At 35.6% G+C, this 18,530-nt stretch overlaps 1 protein-coding gene across 2 annotated transcripts in view; it reads left to right on the top strand.

Annotated features, from left to right (window-relative positions):
* Positions 1–13,751, top strand: part of LOC106521611 (lysophosphatidylcholine acyltransferase 1) — a 25,153-nt gene extending 11,402 nt beyond the window's left edge. The window contains exons 4-15 of one of the 2 annotated variants that reach the window (XR_001310696.1): positions 6,796–6,908; positions 7,753–7,813; positions 8,101–8,159; positions 8,661–8,695; positions 9,138–9,192; positions 9,358–9,440; positions 9,681–9,806; positions 10,434–10,587; positions 11,506–11,604; positions 11,854–11,995; positions 12,209–13,058; positions 13,340–13,751. Coding sequence is in view for 1 of the 2 variants with exons in the window: in XM_014014256.1 (XP_013869710.1) it covers positions 6,796–6,908; positions 7,753–7,813; positions 8,101–8,159; positions 8,661–8,695; positions 9,138–9,192; positions 9,358–9,440; positions 9,681–9,806; positions 10,434–10,587; positions 11,506–11,604; positions 11,854–11,995; positions 12,209–12,441 (1,160 nt within the window). In the remaining variant the exon portion in view is untranslated. Of the gene's footprint in view, positions 1–6,795; positions 6,909–7,752; positions 7,814–8,100; positions 8,160–8,660; positions 8,696–9,137; positions 9,193–9,357; positions 9,441–9,680; positions 9,807–10,433; positions 10,588–11,505; positions 11,605–11,853; positions 11,996–12,208 lie in introns of both variants that reach the window. The other variant, XM_014014256.1, reaches the window with a different exon arrangement.
* Positions 13,752–18,530: the final 4,779 nt, after the last annotated feature.

The raw sequence follows: 18,530 nt of genomic DNA, 5'->3' as shown, positions 1-18,530 counted from the left end.
TTTCTCAATATATAAAAATTAACAAATATCAAGACAACATCCAACTCTTAGTATTGTAACATCAGATGTTTAACTAATTTCTTTAAGGTGAAAACTGTTGAAAACAACAAGACTGTTTTGTCTTATTGTACAAATTAAAATCCAGCTCCACATGTTTCTATTAATGTCATTTCCCCACTAGAAAAATGTGTGATGGAGGTCCATGGAAGGCAAATAAGTTTAAATCAAATAAAAGAGGATGTAGTTAAAATTAATAAAAGGTATTTAAGCTACGTTTTGAACATCCAAAACATGTCCAACACTTGTTGGCTGCTTGTGCTCTTTAGGTCAGACGTGTGTYGGGAAGCTCCTCTGTTGTTTGAGACGCTGGGGAAACTGGGAACGTGGCTCGACCTAACACCGGTCTCTGTTTAATGGCGGATGAAATAAAGAAAGTGGCGGTACTTTATTTACTTTGAGCAAGCCAACATCGTGCTCACAAGATAATTAATCCACCAGATAATTCAGAGGCGGTCTGTTCGGTAAATTTTACTCCAGGAGCTGCGAGGCTTGTTTTCAAGCTTAGACTGAACTGAAGCAGCAGCTGCTGACGTCATTACGCTCTTGCGCGATGCTGCGTTCAGGACAAGCATGGAAAACTCACCACTCTTATGTCAATATGGTTGCAATGATGCTTTTAGGTACAGAAATGGAATTGCATGAACATTCACGTGGTGGTTATGTAATACAGCGATTCGATAATAAAATCTGCGTCGACAAATTTACATAATCGACGTCATCGATTATTTCAACTAATCGGTGCAGCCCTAATTTTTTTATTATTCTTTAGTACTTTATGTTCATCAATTTATATGGACTAAGCTATCAGACCACATTTCTCTCGTGGTAAGCCGGGACTTTATCCTACCCAGTAGTAGCTGCTATCAAGACAAATATTGACAAAAGATAAGGACTGCTACTAGAAAGTCATAAAAGCTGTTGAGGAAAGAGCAAAGATAAGTCAAACACAATGAAGTGCATAGATTGTCAGATTTTTATTAAAATGTGTACAGCTTGTACTATTTATGAGATTATGTATAACTTTTTGCTGCAGTATAAATAAGACCGAGTGTATTCCACCCTATTTAGATAATGGGAACCATGTTTTATACCTTGCAAGTGGTGTCAGTCAGGTTCACTTCAAATGACCAGAACCTGTTGTAGGTATTTCAACAACAGTCTTCAGAACTGCCCTACAGGCCTGAGTTAGACATCAGCACTCAATCCAGTGGAAGTAGCTGATGGAACTGATAAACAGTCCAAATCTTAGGTTTCAGAAAGCTCTCATTGTTCTAACAAAGAAAAGTTTATATACACTGGTTGGAACTGGGCACAACCTGCCCAACCGCCACAAAATGGTGATGGGACTCCATGACAATGGTCTGTGTAAAGCCTGTTGCATTGATTTAGAGGCCTCTGAGCAGTCAAAAGAAAATAATTTTTGGGGACCCATTTATGTATACAGAGACAGTCAGAACACTGTTTCTAACATTGTGTCCTTCATCCACAAATGTTTGAGGCCTGTGCCAGTTTTGGGGAGAGCAATGGCCCACTTAAAAGGCTCCCGCTCATATGGGTTCTTTATCCATCCCCACTTACCATAACCAGAACCACATGTGCTACTTTCAACGAATGTGACAAGATCAGTAGGAATTTTTAATAAAGCCATACCCTGTTTCATGACCTTTACTGCCTAATACAGTATATGTTTAGCCTAATAAAGTACTTTTTTTTTTAATTTTGCACTAGTAGCAAAATATTTTTCTTAAGGTTAAGCCAGCTTGTTTTTATGTCTCAATCATAGCAAGATAAAAATGCACTTGCATCAGATTTGATTCCATATTTTGTAATTGCTAAGCTTTCACTTAAGAGTACTGACCTCATGATTCATGTTTCAATATGATTCATCTGTTTCCACACAGGTCTGTTCATCATCAAATTACTTGAAAACCTTATAAAGCTAAATCCAAGCACTTGTTTCGCATACATTTTTATTTAGTGTTGATAAAGATCAGACAACTAAAACACAAATCATAATGTGACTTTGTACAGTTTGAGGCTTCTGCAAAAGTTTACTACAATAGAAAATGGGAGAATTTAACTAATCCACATTTTTTCTCATGTGTTGAAGCATAATTTCTTTCCCAAACTGTAAAATCTGAACTTGAACCACTGTTACTATGTGCTTAAATGCATAACTTGTGTTAGCAGAGGTGTTGCACCTTTGTATGTGGAAACCATATGAAACAGAATGAAAAGTCAAAGAGCATGACACCCACTTGTGTTTAGATTGAGAAAAAAAAAAGTTGTATACTGTTAATTAGATGGACAGCTGGGAGGATAACCAGAAATTTCAGACTCATTTCTGTATCTTTATTCCAATAAGTCAGTTTTATTGCGGGTCTTATCTTTGCTGTTTTGACTTTTCATTCTATGCAACTTTACACCAGAGAAAGTTTCACATAGGAAGTAGAGGTGCTCTGTCTTTAATTTAAAGCCACATACAGAAGTCACGTAGAGCATATTATGTTGCAGACAGTACACACACTGCATATCCTATTAGCAAGCTTGCATGTGAAGTTACCTTTTTAAGTGCCAGTGTTGGCAGTAGATCATATGTCCCAGCCAGCAGGCCATGCAGTCAAGGTTTATGGGTTATTTTAGTCTTCATCTTTCCTCCTCCTGTCTTGCCTACCAAGTCAGCACTTTCTCACATTGTTACCTGCAGGGTGTGTGAAACTCAGCCAAGCTTAAACAGTAGTCTTTTCTTGCAATGACAGGTTGAAACCACATAGTATTTGAACATTTATTTTTATTACTAGATAATTGTCAGGAGCAGCATCAATCAAGCATTCTGCTAAGATAGAATTTTTTTTGTCTTCAGGTATTGCCTTTATTTTACTATTTTTGAACTGATTCTCTTGTATATCATTATTCTGACACATGCTCACTCTGCTATAGGCTGTCCCTAAAATGGGAAATAATAGAACCTGTCAAGCTATGGTTTGAAAAGTTTTGCACAAGAAGTCGATGGACAGCAAGCAAGTGGAATCCTGAGTAAGCATTAAGACATGATCAGCTGCGATCGTGTGCAGAGTCTGTTGATACAAGCCAGAACTGTTATCTCTTCCTCTTCGCAGACCACTCACTGTTGGAATCAATCCTTTTGTTTTTTTTTGTTTTTTTTATGATTTTACTTTTTTCTTAATTTATTTTCCTAATTTAGTCACTTTTTAACAACGGCTCAAGGTTTCCTAACATTTTCAATTATTTAATGAATCATAAGAAATATGATGTACAAAACAAATGTGTCTGATATAATTAGTTGAAACCTTGTGACATTTAACTCTGCAGAGTCGGGTTGTACATTCCATTTTTATACACATCAGCTTTTTTTTTTTTTTTTATTGTGTATGTTTGATTGGGATGAAATTGTTTTTAGTTGCAATAGTCAAGCTGCAACAGGAAGTGAAATTGACCCTTGCACAGTCTAATTAAAAGCTAAGTTAGATTGGTTGTAGCACTTTAAATCCATTTGCATTGCTTTCTTAAGCTTGAGGACTGCTTTACATAATGTGCAGAGTCAAATGTCATCATTGTTGGTGGTGCTATGTGTAGATCATGTTGGAATATTTTTAAATAGATTTGAATCAAATCATGCACAAACACACAAAAAATAAAAATCAATAAGGAACCAAGAAGCACAAAGGGAAATGTACACAGAAACTGGAAAACACTACAAAAAAACTCCATGCATGCCAGCTATTATTTCCTACAGACAAGAATACTCATTTAGGTTGTTCCTCTTTAGCTATGTTCACACTGCAGACAAATGTGGTACTAATGTGGACTGACCCAAAATGTTGCCATTATTGAAACCAGCGTCATGCAAATTGAAGCTTGGAACTGTTTTGAACTGAGAAAGCTCCTCAGATGGGAACTACAGAATAATAGTCAAGTTGCTTTATTTTTGTTAACCATTTAGATCTACCATGTCTTAGATAAATGAGAATCTACACCAACATATCCGGTGTCAGATTATATTGATACTGTTGTAAAGGGATCAATATTTTACTTTGTTTTTCGCCTCTACTTTTATGATGTCGTTCCTGTTTCCAGAAGTGCAATTTTTCACAGGAGTAGAGTGAAAACGGCAACAAACATGACAGATAATATTATCTGCTCCAGTTGCACAACTTCTAAATTGCTACAAACTAGGGTTGGGCTTAATCGTATTGTGTGCAATTAATCATCAGAAAAACATTAATCGATTACTTTTTGGCACTTGACAATTAATACGATTAATGCCACCAGGCAGATTCCGCTCGGTGCTCCACTTCAAATATGATGAACATTAAAAAAAGTTATATAATTTATTTATCTATCAACACAATATTAAATTTGTCTAATTTTGACACAATTTGGAACAGATTTTTCCGAAGAGCAAATCTAATTGGTCATGTGACTAGGACACAAGGGTGTCGAGGGGATTAATCATCAAATTAATCGTTATCGGCTAAATACGACAATTAATCGGGATTAATTTTTTTGCCAACATTACCCAATCCTACTACAAACACAATAAAGGCTTGTGTGTTGGCTGTAATTATTACAGTTGCATGGCGACCATTATGTCATTTTCTTTGCTTAAAATAAGTATGAGACTAGGGCTGGGCGATATGGCAAAAAAAAAAAAAAATATCACGATTAATTTTTTCATATCTGATCTCAATTAATATCACAAATTTTTTTGCTATCCTAAAAAGTGACTGAAAAATAATTTAACAAATAAATAGCTACAGAAATAATAATAATAATAATAATAATAATAATAATAATGTCTGTTATTTCACTTTCACTAATATAACAAATAGCTATGGTTCAGTAGAACATGAAATTACTTTTGCAAGGTATTGAAAAAGGTATTTACCAAGAAAAAAAAAATTATGTGTAAATCATAGAATCTCACATTAAAAAGTTTTCCTTTTTGTAAATTAAAGTTTTAGAATTTAATTTCACATTAAACATGCCATAAAGAAACATAAACCCTACAAAACAGCAACAATTTGTGCATACTTTCCAACTGGATAGGATCTAAGCTCATTACTTTTGTTATGGAAGGAACCCCACATCCCCACGACCCCCTCCTGTTTACAGTGCTTTATCAAACAACGGACAACTCTGTTTCATTTTTTTCTGAAAGAATATCTGATTCTGCACACACGACAACATGTTGCATAAACTCCCAGCTTCTGAGTCTTCAGGAGTTTGCAGCGTCTCTCAGCTGCTGTTTGTGATGCGACTCAGACAGGAAGCGGTCTTCACATCGCATCCAGCCCATTGTGTGCCGATAAAACTTACAGAAAAGTTCTCCAGATAAATGAAGAACCGCTGGGACATTGTTCTGTCCTAAACGTTACCCTAAGACCACTTCATATTTTTGGAGGATGCTTTTGTTTTAGCAAGCCGCGCATCGCGCCTCAATTTTCTTTTATTCCCTCTCTCTATGTGTCTGGAGAGGAGCTCAGAGCTCACCCTGCATGCCTGTTAGCAGGTAACCGCAGGTACAGGAAGCGACAGCGGTCAAAATGCCCCAGAAACTTCCCTAAATAAGCGAACTCTGAGATTCAGCGTTTTATAGATTACTTTGGTTAATTCTGCGATTCCGTCTGCGTTTCCTTAGCAGCTTATAAACAGAAGTGGAGCAGGAGAAGGTGGATTCCGATTGGCTGTTGTTGCGCACATTTCCTCCATGTTTGATCGCGTAGAAAGCTCACAGCTGATCACCATGGTCGACCTGAATTTTTTCTCGATCAATAATCGCGATCAAATAATCGCCCAGCCCTAAATGAGACTATTGGCTAAATAAGCTTAAAAAAAACTAAGAATTGGAGCTACGGACTAGAAGTGCAAAAAATGTTTGGTATCGGAGTCCATCTCCCCCTACCCCCTCGGGGTGTAGACTCCATGAAGAAACACCACAGCTCACATTTTGAGTATTAGAGAGGGTAAAAGACTGCATATAAAGAGTGCAAATATTTATTTTAAGAAGTATCTCTTTGTTAATGTCTGAATGAGAGCCATATTATAAAGCACTTTGTTCAACCCTGATGTGGAAAAACCTGTTTTGAAATGAGACATTTCCATTTGTGATGAGCATGTGACCTTTCTTTGACACATGAAACCCTTTTAAAGAACATCCTGTCTGAACACACGGAGTCTCATGTTGCTATGACTCAATTGTGGTGACTTTATTTTATGTTCTGTAAGGTTTGGTTGACTGATTATACAGTGGTTATTGAAAAAGTTCTAGAAATACTGTAATCTTATGAGTTATATTTTGTTGTTTTTTTATATACAGGCTTTTGAAAAGTTTAACCCTTCTATTATGATCATTGTACCTTGAGGGAACAAAATTGACTATCTTACAAAACTTTTTTTTTTTAATATATATATTTTTTCCATAATAAACTAATCAATATTTTAGAGCTACCTCAGCCTGAAACAAAATATCAAATGTAAATTATTTTAATATGTATATATTTATTTTATTTTTGTTGGTACCTCTTTTTAAATGCACATTTTGGAAAAAGAAGTCCACTTTTTGACAATTTATCCTAAAATTCCCAGTCCGGAGTTTTTTGAAGACCCTCCATAATACTAAATTTACTATAATTTTGTAATAACATATTTTCTGAGACAAGTGTTTTTGTACAATATATTTATTTTATTATTTTCTTTGCTATTTGCTTCCAGCTTTGATAAAGTACATCAGGCCAGTGTTTGTGTCACGATCGGACCAGAACTCAAGAAAGAAGACTGTGGAGGAGATTAAACGAAGAGCCCATTCTGGGGGAGACTGGCCTCAGGTAAGTGGATTAACTACAGAGTAATTGTGTTGCAGCTTTGTAATACACCTGATGGTACTCGTGATCTTTGAAACTTACAAAGTGTACCGGTATATCATTTTATACATAATATTTGACTAACTGGTTACTAGTTTGGTAAGTGTCCATGGCAGTTTTTGTATTTCACAAAACAGTTTTTCTTTTTTTCTCTTTTATCACAACAAACTAAAATTAAAGTGATTTCCCAACAATTTTGTAGAAAATATATGAACATTTAATTTTTTAATTGCTGCGGACTGTTCCTTGAACAACTTCAGTTTGGAGGAAAGGTTTCAGTTCAGTAGCACTGATGAGCTAATGGCTAATCTAAGTGCAGCCAATTTGAAAACTCTTATAGTAATTAAGTGTTCAGAAATTGAAAGCAGTTAATACACATGCTGTTGTTAAAACCTGTACACTGCAATAAAATTTATATTACATGATTATTTGAGCCAAAATATGTCCTATAAATGTCCCGAGGCAGGAACAGGAGCGCTACAGCTAGCTGCTTCTGCTGCTGTTTTCTTGTACTTGCAACTAACTATAGTTTTCGATGTAACAGTTGTGTATTGCAAGATTGACAAGAATGTAAAAATGTATAAAATATAATTTGAACTGCTATGGAACCTTTGAAACTGGACTCATTTTAAGATGCCATGTTTATTATTATTATTATTATTATTTTAGTTTGGCTCTGCTTTAAATAAGGCGTCCATCTGCATGTGTTCAAAGCCAAAATAAGCTTTGAATGTTACTGATTAAGAGAAGCATTAAAGGAAAAATACTGCTAAAGCACTAATGAACTATTTCCTCTCATTACCTCTAGATTATGATTTTTCCAGAGGGGACATGCACAAATAGATCCTGTCTCATCACTTTCAAGCCAGGTAGCCTCTGTTCTGTTGTTTGACTCGTTTGTTTTTCTTCAGTATTTTTCTTTTTTTTAATCAAGTTGTGATACTAGTTGCATGCACTTATTTTGAAATGTAGATTTTTAATGAAGTGGCACCTCCTTCATATTGGTAAAGGTTGAATTTAGATATAAAATTGAGGGTTTACTGATACATTTGCTTTGTAATATATACTGTATTTGTACTTGTTTTCTTTTATATTACTATTTTAATTTGTTGTTTTTTTCTTCATGCAAAATATCTTTTCTGTTCAACTTCTATAGGGGCCTTCATTCCAGCTGTTCCAGTGCAACCTGTGGTTATTAAGTATCCTAATAAATTGGTAAGTTTACCTACGAAGGGAAAACTCCTCAGTACAATTCCATTCTCATTTTAATAAATGTTTGATATTTAAAAATCCCCCTCCCATGTAATTTTCCCCTTGTTCTGATATATTCCCATTAAAAATAAGATCCCCATATCAAACAGATCATTTTAATGCAAAGCAACACAGGTTAGGCCAAATGTACAATGAAGCCCAGTGGTAGTGGCCTTTAATCATAAAATAATGGTATTATGTGAGCTCAGTTTTGTATACACACCCACTACAGACCCTGTGGTGGGCTTTACATATTGCACTACACTTCTTAAAACGTATTATTGTTATTGTTATTATTGTTATTATTGTTATTATTATTATTATTGTTGTTGTTGTTGTTGTTGTTGTTGTTGTTGTTGTTTTAGTTTGCACCATTTTAGTTCCAAAAGTTACAATTTATTGTTTCAAGCAAAATGAACAATTGGGAAAAACAATAATATATGTTCTTTTATGTATTTCTAACAGGACACAATCACGTGGACCTGGCAAGGCCCTGGAGCGTAAGTACACAATTATTATTGTAGTAATGTAAATGTTAATTGTTACACTACAGGCAAAAAAGAAAGTTAGGCTAAATAAAATTTTAATCAAGTATAATCTAAAATTACTTTTTCTGCACATTTATTTCTGGATCATTTTTGTTTGTATCTTCAACATTAAGTTTAGGGCCCAATGGTATATGATTTCCAGTGATTTCTAAATTATGTGGTCTTTTTATTAGTGTTTTTTACACCACGCTTATTTCAAATTGTGGTCATTTTCTAAGATGTTTTATTGAGATTTAAGGCAGTTTTGATCATTTTTAACATTGATTGGTTTTTGCTAATTAAAACATATAAATATTTTTTTCTTACTTGGAACCATTTAGTTATGCTATGTTTGACTTTAGAGTTATTTTTGTCTGTAATAACTTATTGCTTACTGTGTCCTTTTGCAATCCAGGTTTAAAATCTTGTGGCTGACACTCTGCCAGTTACACAATGAGTTTGTGGTAGAGGTGAGTGTGACAGTCTTTCTGCTCATAATGTTCTCTTTACTCATAAAGACAGATAAACACAGTATGGTTGATGATCAAGTGTGCCATGTGCACTTACTTTAGGTGGACACACTTGTATTGCATTAGTTTAAAAAAAGGAACTTGTGATTTTTTTTTTCTCAACAGTTCCTTCCTATTTATACCCCATCAGAGGAGGAGAAAAAGAACCCAGCTCTCTTTGCTATCAATGTGAGACAAGTCATGGCTAAGTAAGTCAAACACTTTAGCACACTGGAAAAGTAACCAAGTCTGACAATAAAAGTCAGGAGAAACTTGACAGCAAATTTGAGCAGGCCTCTTAAGTAGTTGTCTTTGTTTCAAAGGCCATAATGACTGCAGTACATTTTAGCACCATAAAAGTCACATCAACTTCTGCGTTTTCTCTATTAACCTAAGTTTGTATTGATTTACACCCACTGATGATGTCCCCTTATTGTTTCTCCCCTCAGAGCTTTGGGGGTGCCCATCACAGACTATTCATTTGAAGACTGCCAGCTGGCTATGGCCGAGGGCCAGCTGAAGCTGCCAGTCGACACCTGTCTGCTGGAGTTTGCCAGACTCATCAGGAGGCTGGGGTGAGTCGCTCAAATGTTCCAATTCAGTGCACCCATCAGAGACGACTAAGTAAGGAGCAGAAGAGTGTAAAATACTCCATCAATGCAACAGGATCTTGGCAGGGATTCCATTTGTGGAAGCAGTATCTAGATTTAGTTGTGCTTTCTACAAATTTAGACAGACTGTTTACATCTATCAGAAGGAAGGCTAGCTGAATTTAGGCCTTTTATTTGTCAGTAAGTTGTGCCTTTTTAGTGTTATTTCTGTAGAGATGTACACAGTGAATCCAGGCAGAAAACACACTTAACAGGAAGGAATTCAATGTTTTTATTTTCTTTTTTTTTTTCTGTCCACAAAAGAGCTTTGCAGTTGTAAGTACTGCTTATGGTGATGCATTTAAAGGTTGGTGATAAATCACAAAACTGGTTTAAATAATTTGGTTAAAAAGTGTCAAAAAGTCCAGACAGGGAAAACTTCAGAGAACAAATGTCATGTGTACAAATTAAAAACAAAGTGTGTTTTAATGTTTGTTTGTTTTTTGTTTTTTTAACGTATTTTTTTTTTTGTTGTTGTTGTTGTTCACATGTAATTCATGCTATTAGACAGCATGTTGCACCTTTTTTTAAAATCTCCTATTGCTCTCACAGGCTGAAACCGCAGAACTCTGAGAAGGTTTTGCAGGATTACGGTAACAAAGCCAGGAAGCTTGAGGGTCAGAAGCTTGGCTTAGACAACTTTGCCCACTTCCTCAATGTGCCGGTTTCAGATGTGCTTTGTGACATGTTTGCTCTCTTTGATGAGGTAAACACACTTTGCACCTCACTGCTACAACTCAACTGTTTCTCACAGTATTAACTGCTGATCTTATAATATATAATATGATTATTATAATATATATATATATATATATATATATATATATATTGCAGCACATATTTTCTGTGGAATTGTTGGTGAATGCATGTCAGCAAATTTCTAATCTAGTTTTAGTAGCTTCATTATTCTACCTTGTTTTAGGGTTGTCTCAATGCCAGTTTTTGTCAAACTGAGTACAAGTACTTCAATTTGTGTACTTACTTGTCTTTACTGAGTACTTACTGAGTTAGAATCTAAACATTATACAATGACTTGAAAAAGTCATTTATTTTATTTAGAACAAGGTTGCTGTCCTTTATTGGCAAACAGCCCCTCTGACTGGATCAAATCAAATATACAACATGATACTGTATGTACTGTTGCAATATTTAAAAGTAAAAAAATATATAAATTTAAACAAATATTTTCTTTCAACTTGTATGTGTATATATATATATATATGTTTTGTTTTTTTAAATATGGAATTGACAAACTTTTCACTTGAAATGTAAACTGTAACATATTTAATGGAGCATCGATGCCAGTATCCTAGTATCAATACTGGTATTGGTGTCAGTTCTGAGTATTGGGGCATTTTATATTAGTCTTTGTAAAAATTCTGGTATATGGCCCGATACATATACCCAGCATCTGTATCAGGACACTACTAGTTTGTTTGATACAAACCAGTTTTCCCACCTTCTGAAACATGGCAATATTTTTCTACAATAGAACTGGTAATAGTCTTTGTTTTTATTATTGCAAGGACAAGTTCTAAATATGTTTTTGTAATAATCTAGATGACTTAATTTAACGTGTTCTTTTTGTCTTTTTTTTTATTTTATTTTTTTTATTTTTTTTTAGTGTGAAGATAACAGCATGGATATCCGGGAGTTTGTGATCGCCTTATCGGTTGTATGCAGACCTGTCAAGACTCTGGAAACGATGAAACTAGCCTTCAAGGTAGGTTTTCTTTTTAGTTTTATACGTTGCTTTCTGTCGGGGAGAATATCATGTGCTTATGTTGTCATACAACGGTTGGTGACATCAGTTCATGGTCTGCTTATTTCTCAAACTTGCTCAGATCTGCTTTTTGTAACATTAAACAAAATGTGCATTTGTAAAATTATGGTGAAAGATGATGGTTCTATAGAATCAAAAAGTTTTTAGTCTACATTAAAATCTACAATGGCTTCACTTTTTCTTCTCCAGATGTTTGAGGCAGATGAGGATGGTGCTGTCACAGAAAGTGAGTTGGCGGTTATTCTGAAGACAGCTTTAGGACTGGCTCACCTCAATGTGTCACATCTGTTTACTGCCATCGATGCTGATGACACAGGAAAAATTTCATTTGGTAAGTCTCAGTGGAGGAGGAGTTGATTTTTTTTTTTCTCTTTGGTAAAAAAATATAAACTTTCAAGTAGTCATTATCAATTAGTTAAAGTGGAAGTCTTAGATTTTAGGCCTTAATTCAGACTTGGAAATCAAGGGTCTTGGTTGAAATGTTTTTGTTTTAATATATATAATTTTTTTTCTTGTCTCTGGCTCCCCCTTGTGGCCTCACCAGACAAGTTCAGAGCTTTTGTGGAGGAGAACCCAGAGTTTGCTGAGGACTACCTTTATACAGAAAACGCAGGCCTTCAGAGCGGCCCCTGCCACGGTCGGCAAACGCAGCCCAACCCGTCCACCCTGAACCCTCAAAACACTGCCACCAGCAAAACAGCCAACGGTATCTGCCCCGACTTCAGCCCGAAGGAGCACGATGGCACAACAGATGCTCTCTCCAAGAAACACAACTAGAGGTTTCAAAAAAGAAAAAAAAAAAAACTAGCCCCTCTCCTGGTGAGAGCTGGCTGGTTGTCTGTGAGTAAGGGACTACATTTCATTAACCGCAAATAAAAAAATGGTTTACCCCCTTTTTTTTGTATTTTGTTCATAAAATTGACCATTTTCAGCCTGTAACAGTTTGTTACTTTACTTTTTATTTGAAAGAATTATCAAAATGCCAAACAATGGCTTTTTTATATACAATGCTTGAATACTTGAAGGGCAAGCACTTATGTGGCAATTTTTTTCTTTCTTTTCTTTTTTTTTGTTTTTGTTTTTTTCTCCACTTTTTCCCTATTACATAATACTGACTGCGCATGTTTTTAACTCAAGAGAACCACAAGAAAAACAAACCCTAGATTTGTGAATTCAATGTTTTGTTTTCCATTTATTTGTAACTTTCTATCCATTTACCTACTTTTAAAGGTAGCTGCCTTTTAAACTGAAAGTGCAGAATGACCGGACTCATCTTACGCTGAGCAGTACGTACGATTGTTAACTGGAAAAGAAAGAAGATCCGAGGGTACCGGTGAAGATTGACAGTATCTGAGGTTAACTCTGGTCTCTGCACGCTGATGATCAAAGCTCCTGTGAGTCCGGTGTGTGTGCTGTGTGTGTGTGTGTGTGTGTATGTATACATTTGATTTAGCTCAGGGTTCAGTAACAAAAATTGAAAACTCCTATGATGTCATCATATTTGTATAGGTTACGTGCATGTAAAGTCTTTTGCACATCAGCACTCTTCCTGTCTAGTCATTTCTCACACACACAATCTTTTTGTTGTTTTGTTTTTTACGACATAACTTGGACCAAAAATTCATCAAATGATTTCATTTTCCACTCTTCATGTTGTGCTTTTGGTTTGTTTCAGTGGTGCAACAACTTAAAGGGAACAAATCAAACCACGTGACCTCTGAAAGCTACTTCCCTTATTGCATTAAAATCTTTGCAAACAATTTTGAAAATTGAGATGTTTCTCAGGTTTTTATTTTTTTTTTTAAAAAGTTCAATTAATTGTTGTGATGATTGCAGACTCAGCTGTTCAAACTGTAATTGTTCACGTTGTTTCTGATCTGCACAAAAAGAAAATATTTGCTGGTTTTGTCATTTAGGAAAGTTGTAAAACAGGTTCCAGCACTTTTGTGTCAGAACACAGTTGAGAAATCATCAGTTCTTGTTGTTATTTTTTTTCTTCCCACTTTAATTTTTTTTCTCAGAAACTGAAAATCCATACAGACATGTCACTTAAATGTGGCTTAATTTCAGGTGCTCAGTACCTGTACATTTATGAAAGTAAAAACATATAAGAAAATGAAGGAAGATTTAAGTTCTCTTAAATCAGACTAGTTTAGAAGATTGTTAATCTTTGATGGTTTTGAAGGTATTTTTTTATATAAATATAAAGAGGCCTAATAATATACCAATAACATTTTGTCACTTGTCCATATTGTAGTATTCAGTCTATTTTAGTAGGAAAAAATTTAATCATCTGAAACGTTATTCACACAATGCCATCTATGGCAAACAAATTAAAACCCAAATATTGTTGCTTCTCTGAAATGTTCCAGTGTTTCATTTACGATGGGAAAAAGGAAAGGGAATACATCAGAAGCAAATAAAATGATGCATGCGACCATCAGAGCCAGACATATATACACTGCTCAAAAAAATAAAGGGAACACTTAAACAACGCACGCTAACTCCCGATCTTAATCAATGAAATATTCGCATTGAGTACTTTGTTCTGTACAGAGTTGAATGTGCTTCACAAAAGTTTGATTTACTTGGACTTAATGTGCGTTGTTTAAGTGTTCCCTTTATTTTTTTGAGCAGTAGTGTTCCCTTTATTTTTTGAGCAGTGTATATATATATATATATATATATATTTGTCACATTCCCATCTTGTTCATGGCCACGCATCCTGTCTGCATCCTCGTTTTGACTTTCAGTGAAGCAATATTTCTCATCTTTAAGCCTTCTCAAGGTAATTGCTTTTAAAAAAAAGTTTCAATATGTATTTTGAATATTCCAAATGCAGGACATTTTGTGAATTTTTGATATATGAATGATTTTTTTTTTCCACTGCCATGACAAAGATCTGTGATCTCTGCTCTGCAGATTGTATTATTGACTAAATGAGCCACATTTATTTTGCTCTTTCTTTTGTATGATCTTACAGTTTTGTGCTGTATTCCTCCCACACGGTGTAAAGTTTTCTTGCTGTATTATTCCTGTTGATGCTGAGTTGACTGCTTAGAAACAAAACACAAAAATGCAGATTTCATATGAAAACAAATAGCCGTGAAAGCCTCTAATGGAGATTTTATGCTTCAAAAAAAAAAAAAAAAAGAGAGAGAGAATGTACAGACAATCTTGTCGCAATCAGAAACCCCCAAAAGCTCTGATCTCCAGTGGACATTTTCTTAAGAAATCATTTTTTAGCATTCTCTTTATTATTCTATTTTTTGTTTAGGCGTGCAGATTGAACTAAAAGTAGTGCGTCAGGCCCTGAGGTGAGGAGCCACCGCATGACGGGCCCAGTCACACACACACACACACACACACACACACACACACGCACACACACGCACTCCAGACTGCTCACACACACACACAACTAAACATTTTACATGTTTAATGACAATCTTGAAGTATTGTCCTTTTTTGTTACTTTGTCCCCCACCCACCGGAAGGTTGTATGTGCTTGCACTTTAGTGTTTTCTTTTTTGATTTTTAAAGGAAAAGTGACATAGCTCTGAAGCATGTTAAGTTAGGTTACATTATTGTAACACTCACCTTTAATATAATGGGGTTTGCTTGTTATATTTTATTATTTCCCCCCGTTCTACAAGTACAGATAAAACAATTCTACAAAATCTAAGCAGCCTCTTGCCCCACTTTTTAGGTTTACCACTTAAATCCTTCTTTTGAACCTCCCGGTTTGATTTGTCTCAGGACTGCATAAATTTAGTAGCTTCAAAGAGAATTTGTAGGACTCGGCAGAAATGTAAAAATTTGGTCATATTTGCACCATGAAATAGAGAAGTATTGATTGTACTCCGTACTGAGTCATTTTACAATACAAGGACTAATAATACAGTATACTGTACATATGAAGGAAATAATAGAATTTGTGTACATTAATGGAAATTCTGGTAATTACTTAAAAAAATTGTTAAAAGCTTGACCCAAAATGAACCAAACTGAGGATTTCAATTTATACCCTTATACCTATTCCAGTATTTTTATGACAAGGTAATTGTACATGAAGACTATGAATATGTCTCTTTTTTTTCTTTTGTTTTTGCTTAGAGAAATTTCTATTTTTAAAACACAATATCCCTGTGAGAAAACATGAACCTGCAACAGAAACTTGTATTTATGCGATTGCTGCCTGCTTTGTTTCAGTCTGTTCTATGCTGAGCCCAAGACGAAAGACTTGTGTACTCTGACAGAGCGATGGTGTCTTTCTGATGGCTCGATGTATGCAAAACAATACCCTGAACTGTTTTTTTTTTTTTTTTCTGTAGTTTGGTTTCCCATCTTATTTTTTTTCTATAGTAAACAGGTTTTATGCATTTTGATGGCAAGGAGTCCTTACAGCAAGCTGTTTTGAGTTTGTTCAGAATGGCTGTTGTATAACTTATTTGTGACCTTTGGATGGAATTAAAGAAGCGTTAAAACCCATCTGTGTGACACTGGTTATTGTGGAAATTTTTTATTTTTTCCACTGCATGATAAATGCATATGGTGGTATGTGAATACGTGATAAGAAAAGAAAAAAAACTTTCAGAGCCAAACTTGTTTTGATGACTTTTTAGCAAAAACTTGATCTCAACACCTTTTATATGGTTTAACTTTGAAACAGGAATAATGTGTCCCTCTAGTGGTGAAATAGTATCCATGCATTAAAGACTGAAATCAGCTTTTTTTCATCTTTTTCTTTCAGCAAGAATGACAATATAAACAGCAAAAGCTTGCCTTGGGTTTATATTTATTTTATTTCATTTCCCTAGATGGTAAAAGTCAGCCCACATTGTGTTAAGCTGGCACTGCTGAATGGAAAGTAGTTTATCAACCGGATGTGGGCCACAACTGGCCTGTTGTGGTTTGGTTTATGCGGTGCTGGCCCGTGCACAGACCGCATCTGGGCGACCAGTTGGCCATTGCTTTTTTATTTATTCTTTTTTTTTTTTGTGGTATCTTGTGTTGGCATGTTTGGTGCCTTGTGTGAGCCAAACTAATTGTATTACTCGGGGAGGTTTTATGGAAGCCCTGCACTGCTTGGGAAGTGACAAATTAAACCATCATAACTAATCAGTGGTGGCCAGTCAGTCTTACACAAACAGTATATGCTCTATAAATACAGTATTACCCAATGCTGCAGAAAAGATTTCACAATTGTTTTGCACCACATCCCTTTCTTGACAACCTGGGATTGAATTTGCAACCTCATTATTACAAAACCATTGCACTCACCGAGCCACAGAAACCCTCAAACTATAACATCTGTAAAATAGAGAAACCAAAGTTGGCCTATATCAGAAGGTGATTACCTTACTGTATTGTTTTTTTTTTCCTCACATAGCCTACAGAAAATTTGATCACAGCATAATAAAACTCCTGAAATCATATTATGACCTGCAGTTGTGGTGTGCTTTTTCAGAATAAGATCTGGCTACCAGCTGGCCACCTCTTACGACCTTGGTGCCTCCACAACTCAGCGATGCATTTTATTCCATCTAAATACGACATGGAACACGATAAACAGAGGAGAAAATATTCATTAAACATTTGGCTATATTTAATATGAGAAAGCACAAAGTTGAAGGAAGGTAGCTACAACAACGCAGACATATGGAGTCATGAGTGGATGCTTGTGGTTAACCAGAGAGAAATGTATCCCCATCTCTGCCTCCTCACCTGTCTCCAGCCCCCATCACTCCTGCATCTTCTGCTCTCACCCTCCCTTCTCTTCGCCCCCCCTCTCTCTTCTGAGCCGCAGCTGTTGCTTTTATGAAAACAAGACACTCGATTATTAGCAACTTGTTTGTCAAAGCCTCGTCCGAAACATGCCATTTCCAGCGTGGCTTGCACATTGGCCCAACAATCTCAGACACGAGGCCTCAGGTTTTGATCGACGCTCGCACTTTGAAGGTGCGTACAACGTGGAGGCAGCAGAATTAGAGATTAGTGGCCAATTGATCACTATGATTGGCTTGCGTACAAAAAAGTGCCATCTTGGTTATGAGGGTCATCATAAACCTGCCTGTGGGGAGTGTGCTGATTGTGTTATTTGATGCCCTGCTCCTGTTTTGGTTGGAGTTGAAATGGGTGGGTGTGGGGGCTGGGTGATGGGAATGATTGTGTTTAGGCTGCTGAACATTACAGGTAATGAGATTTCTGGTGTGACAGGGTGTGTGGGTTGGTCAGTTTCATCTATGAAGGAGTGGAGCAGAGGAGACTGAAGGAAAAGGTAATGGAGTTTTATGGACAACAGCACAGACAGACCAGTGTTAACTGTGTCATTATACATTAATTCTCTGAGTACTTATTGTATTAACCAGAGTGATGAGACTCCTGCAATTTTTCTATACACACCCATCTCTGCAAATGTGTTTATTTCAATTAAAATAGCATGTTTTTTCCAAACATTAACATTTAAAAAGATCTAATTAATCTTGATCTCTCAAGTTGTTAAATCCAATCACATCACTCTCACAAAATATGATTGTGTTGATAAAATATTATACATGTACATAGAATTCAAATCAGGCACAAAAAACCAGTCCAGTACTTGGAGACATAAATGCTTATTTACATACATAAAATATTTCAGAGTGCTGTGGACCTCCTGTCTGCGTGTAGACAAACATGGCCCTGCTTCCTTCCAGCAAAGCTTTCATAATAGTGAGCCACCCTAGATACAACGGGTAAAATAAGTATTGAACACGTCAACATTTTTTCTCAATAAATATGTTACTAGAGGTGCTAATGACATGAAATGTTCACCAGATGTCGATAACAACCCAAGTGATCCATACATACAAAGAAATCAAACC

This window comes from Austrofundulus limnaeus, unplaced genomic scaffold, assembly GCF_001266775.1.
Source record: "Austrofundulus limnaeus strain Quisiro unplaced genomic scaffold, Austrofundulus_limnaeus-1.0 Scaffold112, whole genome shotgun sequence".
NCBI classification, from domain to species: domain Eukaryota; kingdom Metazoa; phylum Chordata; class Actinopteri; order Cyprinodontiformes; family Rivulidae; genus Austrofundulus; species Austrofundulus limnaeus.
The sequence above is the reverse complement of the archived record's forward strand: the minus strand, read 5'-3'. Positions and strand labels throughout refer to the sequence as shown.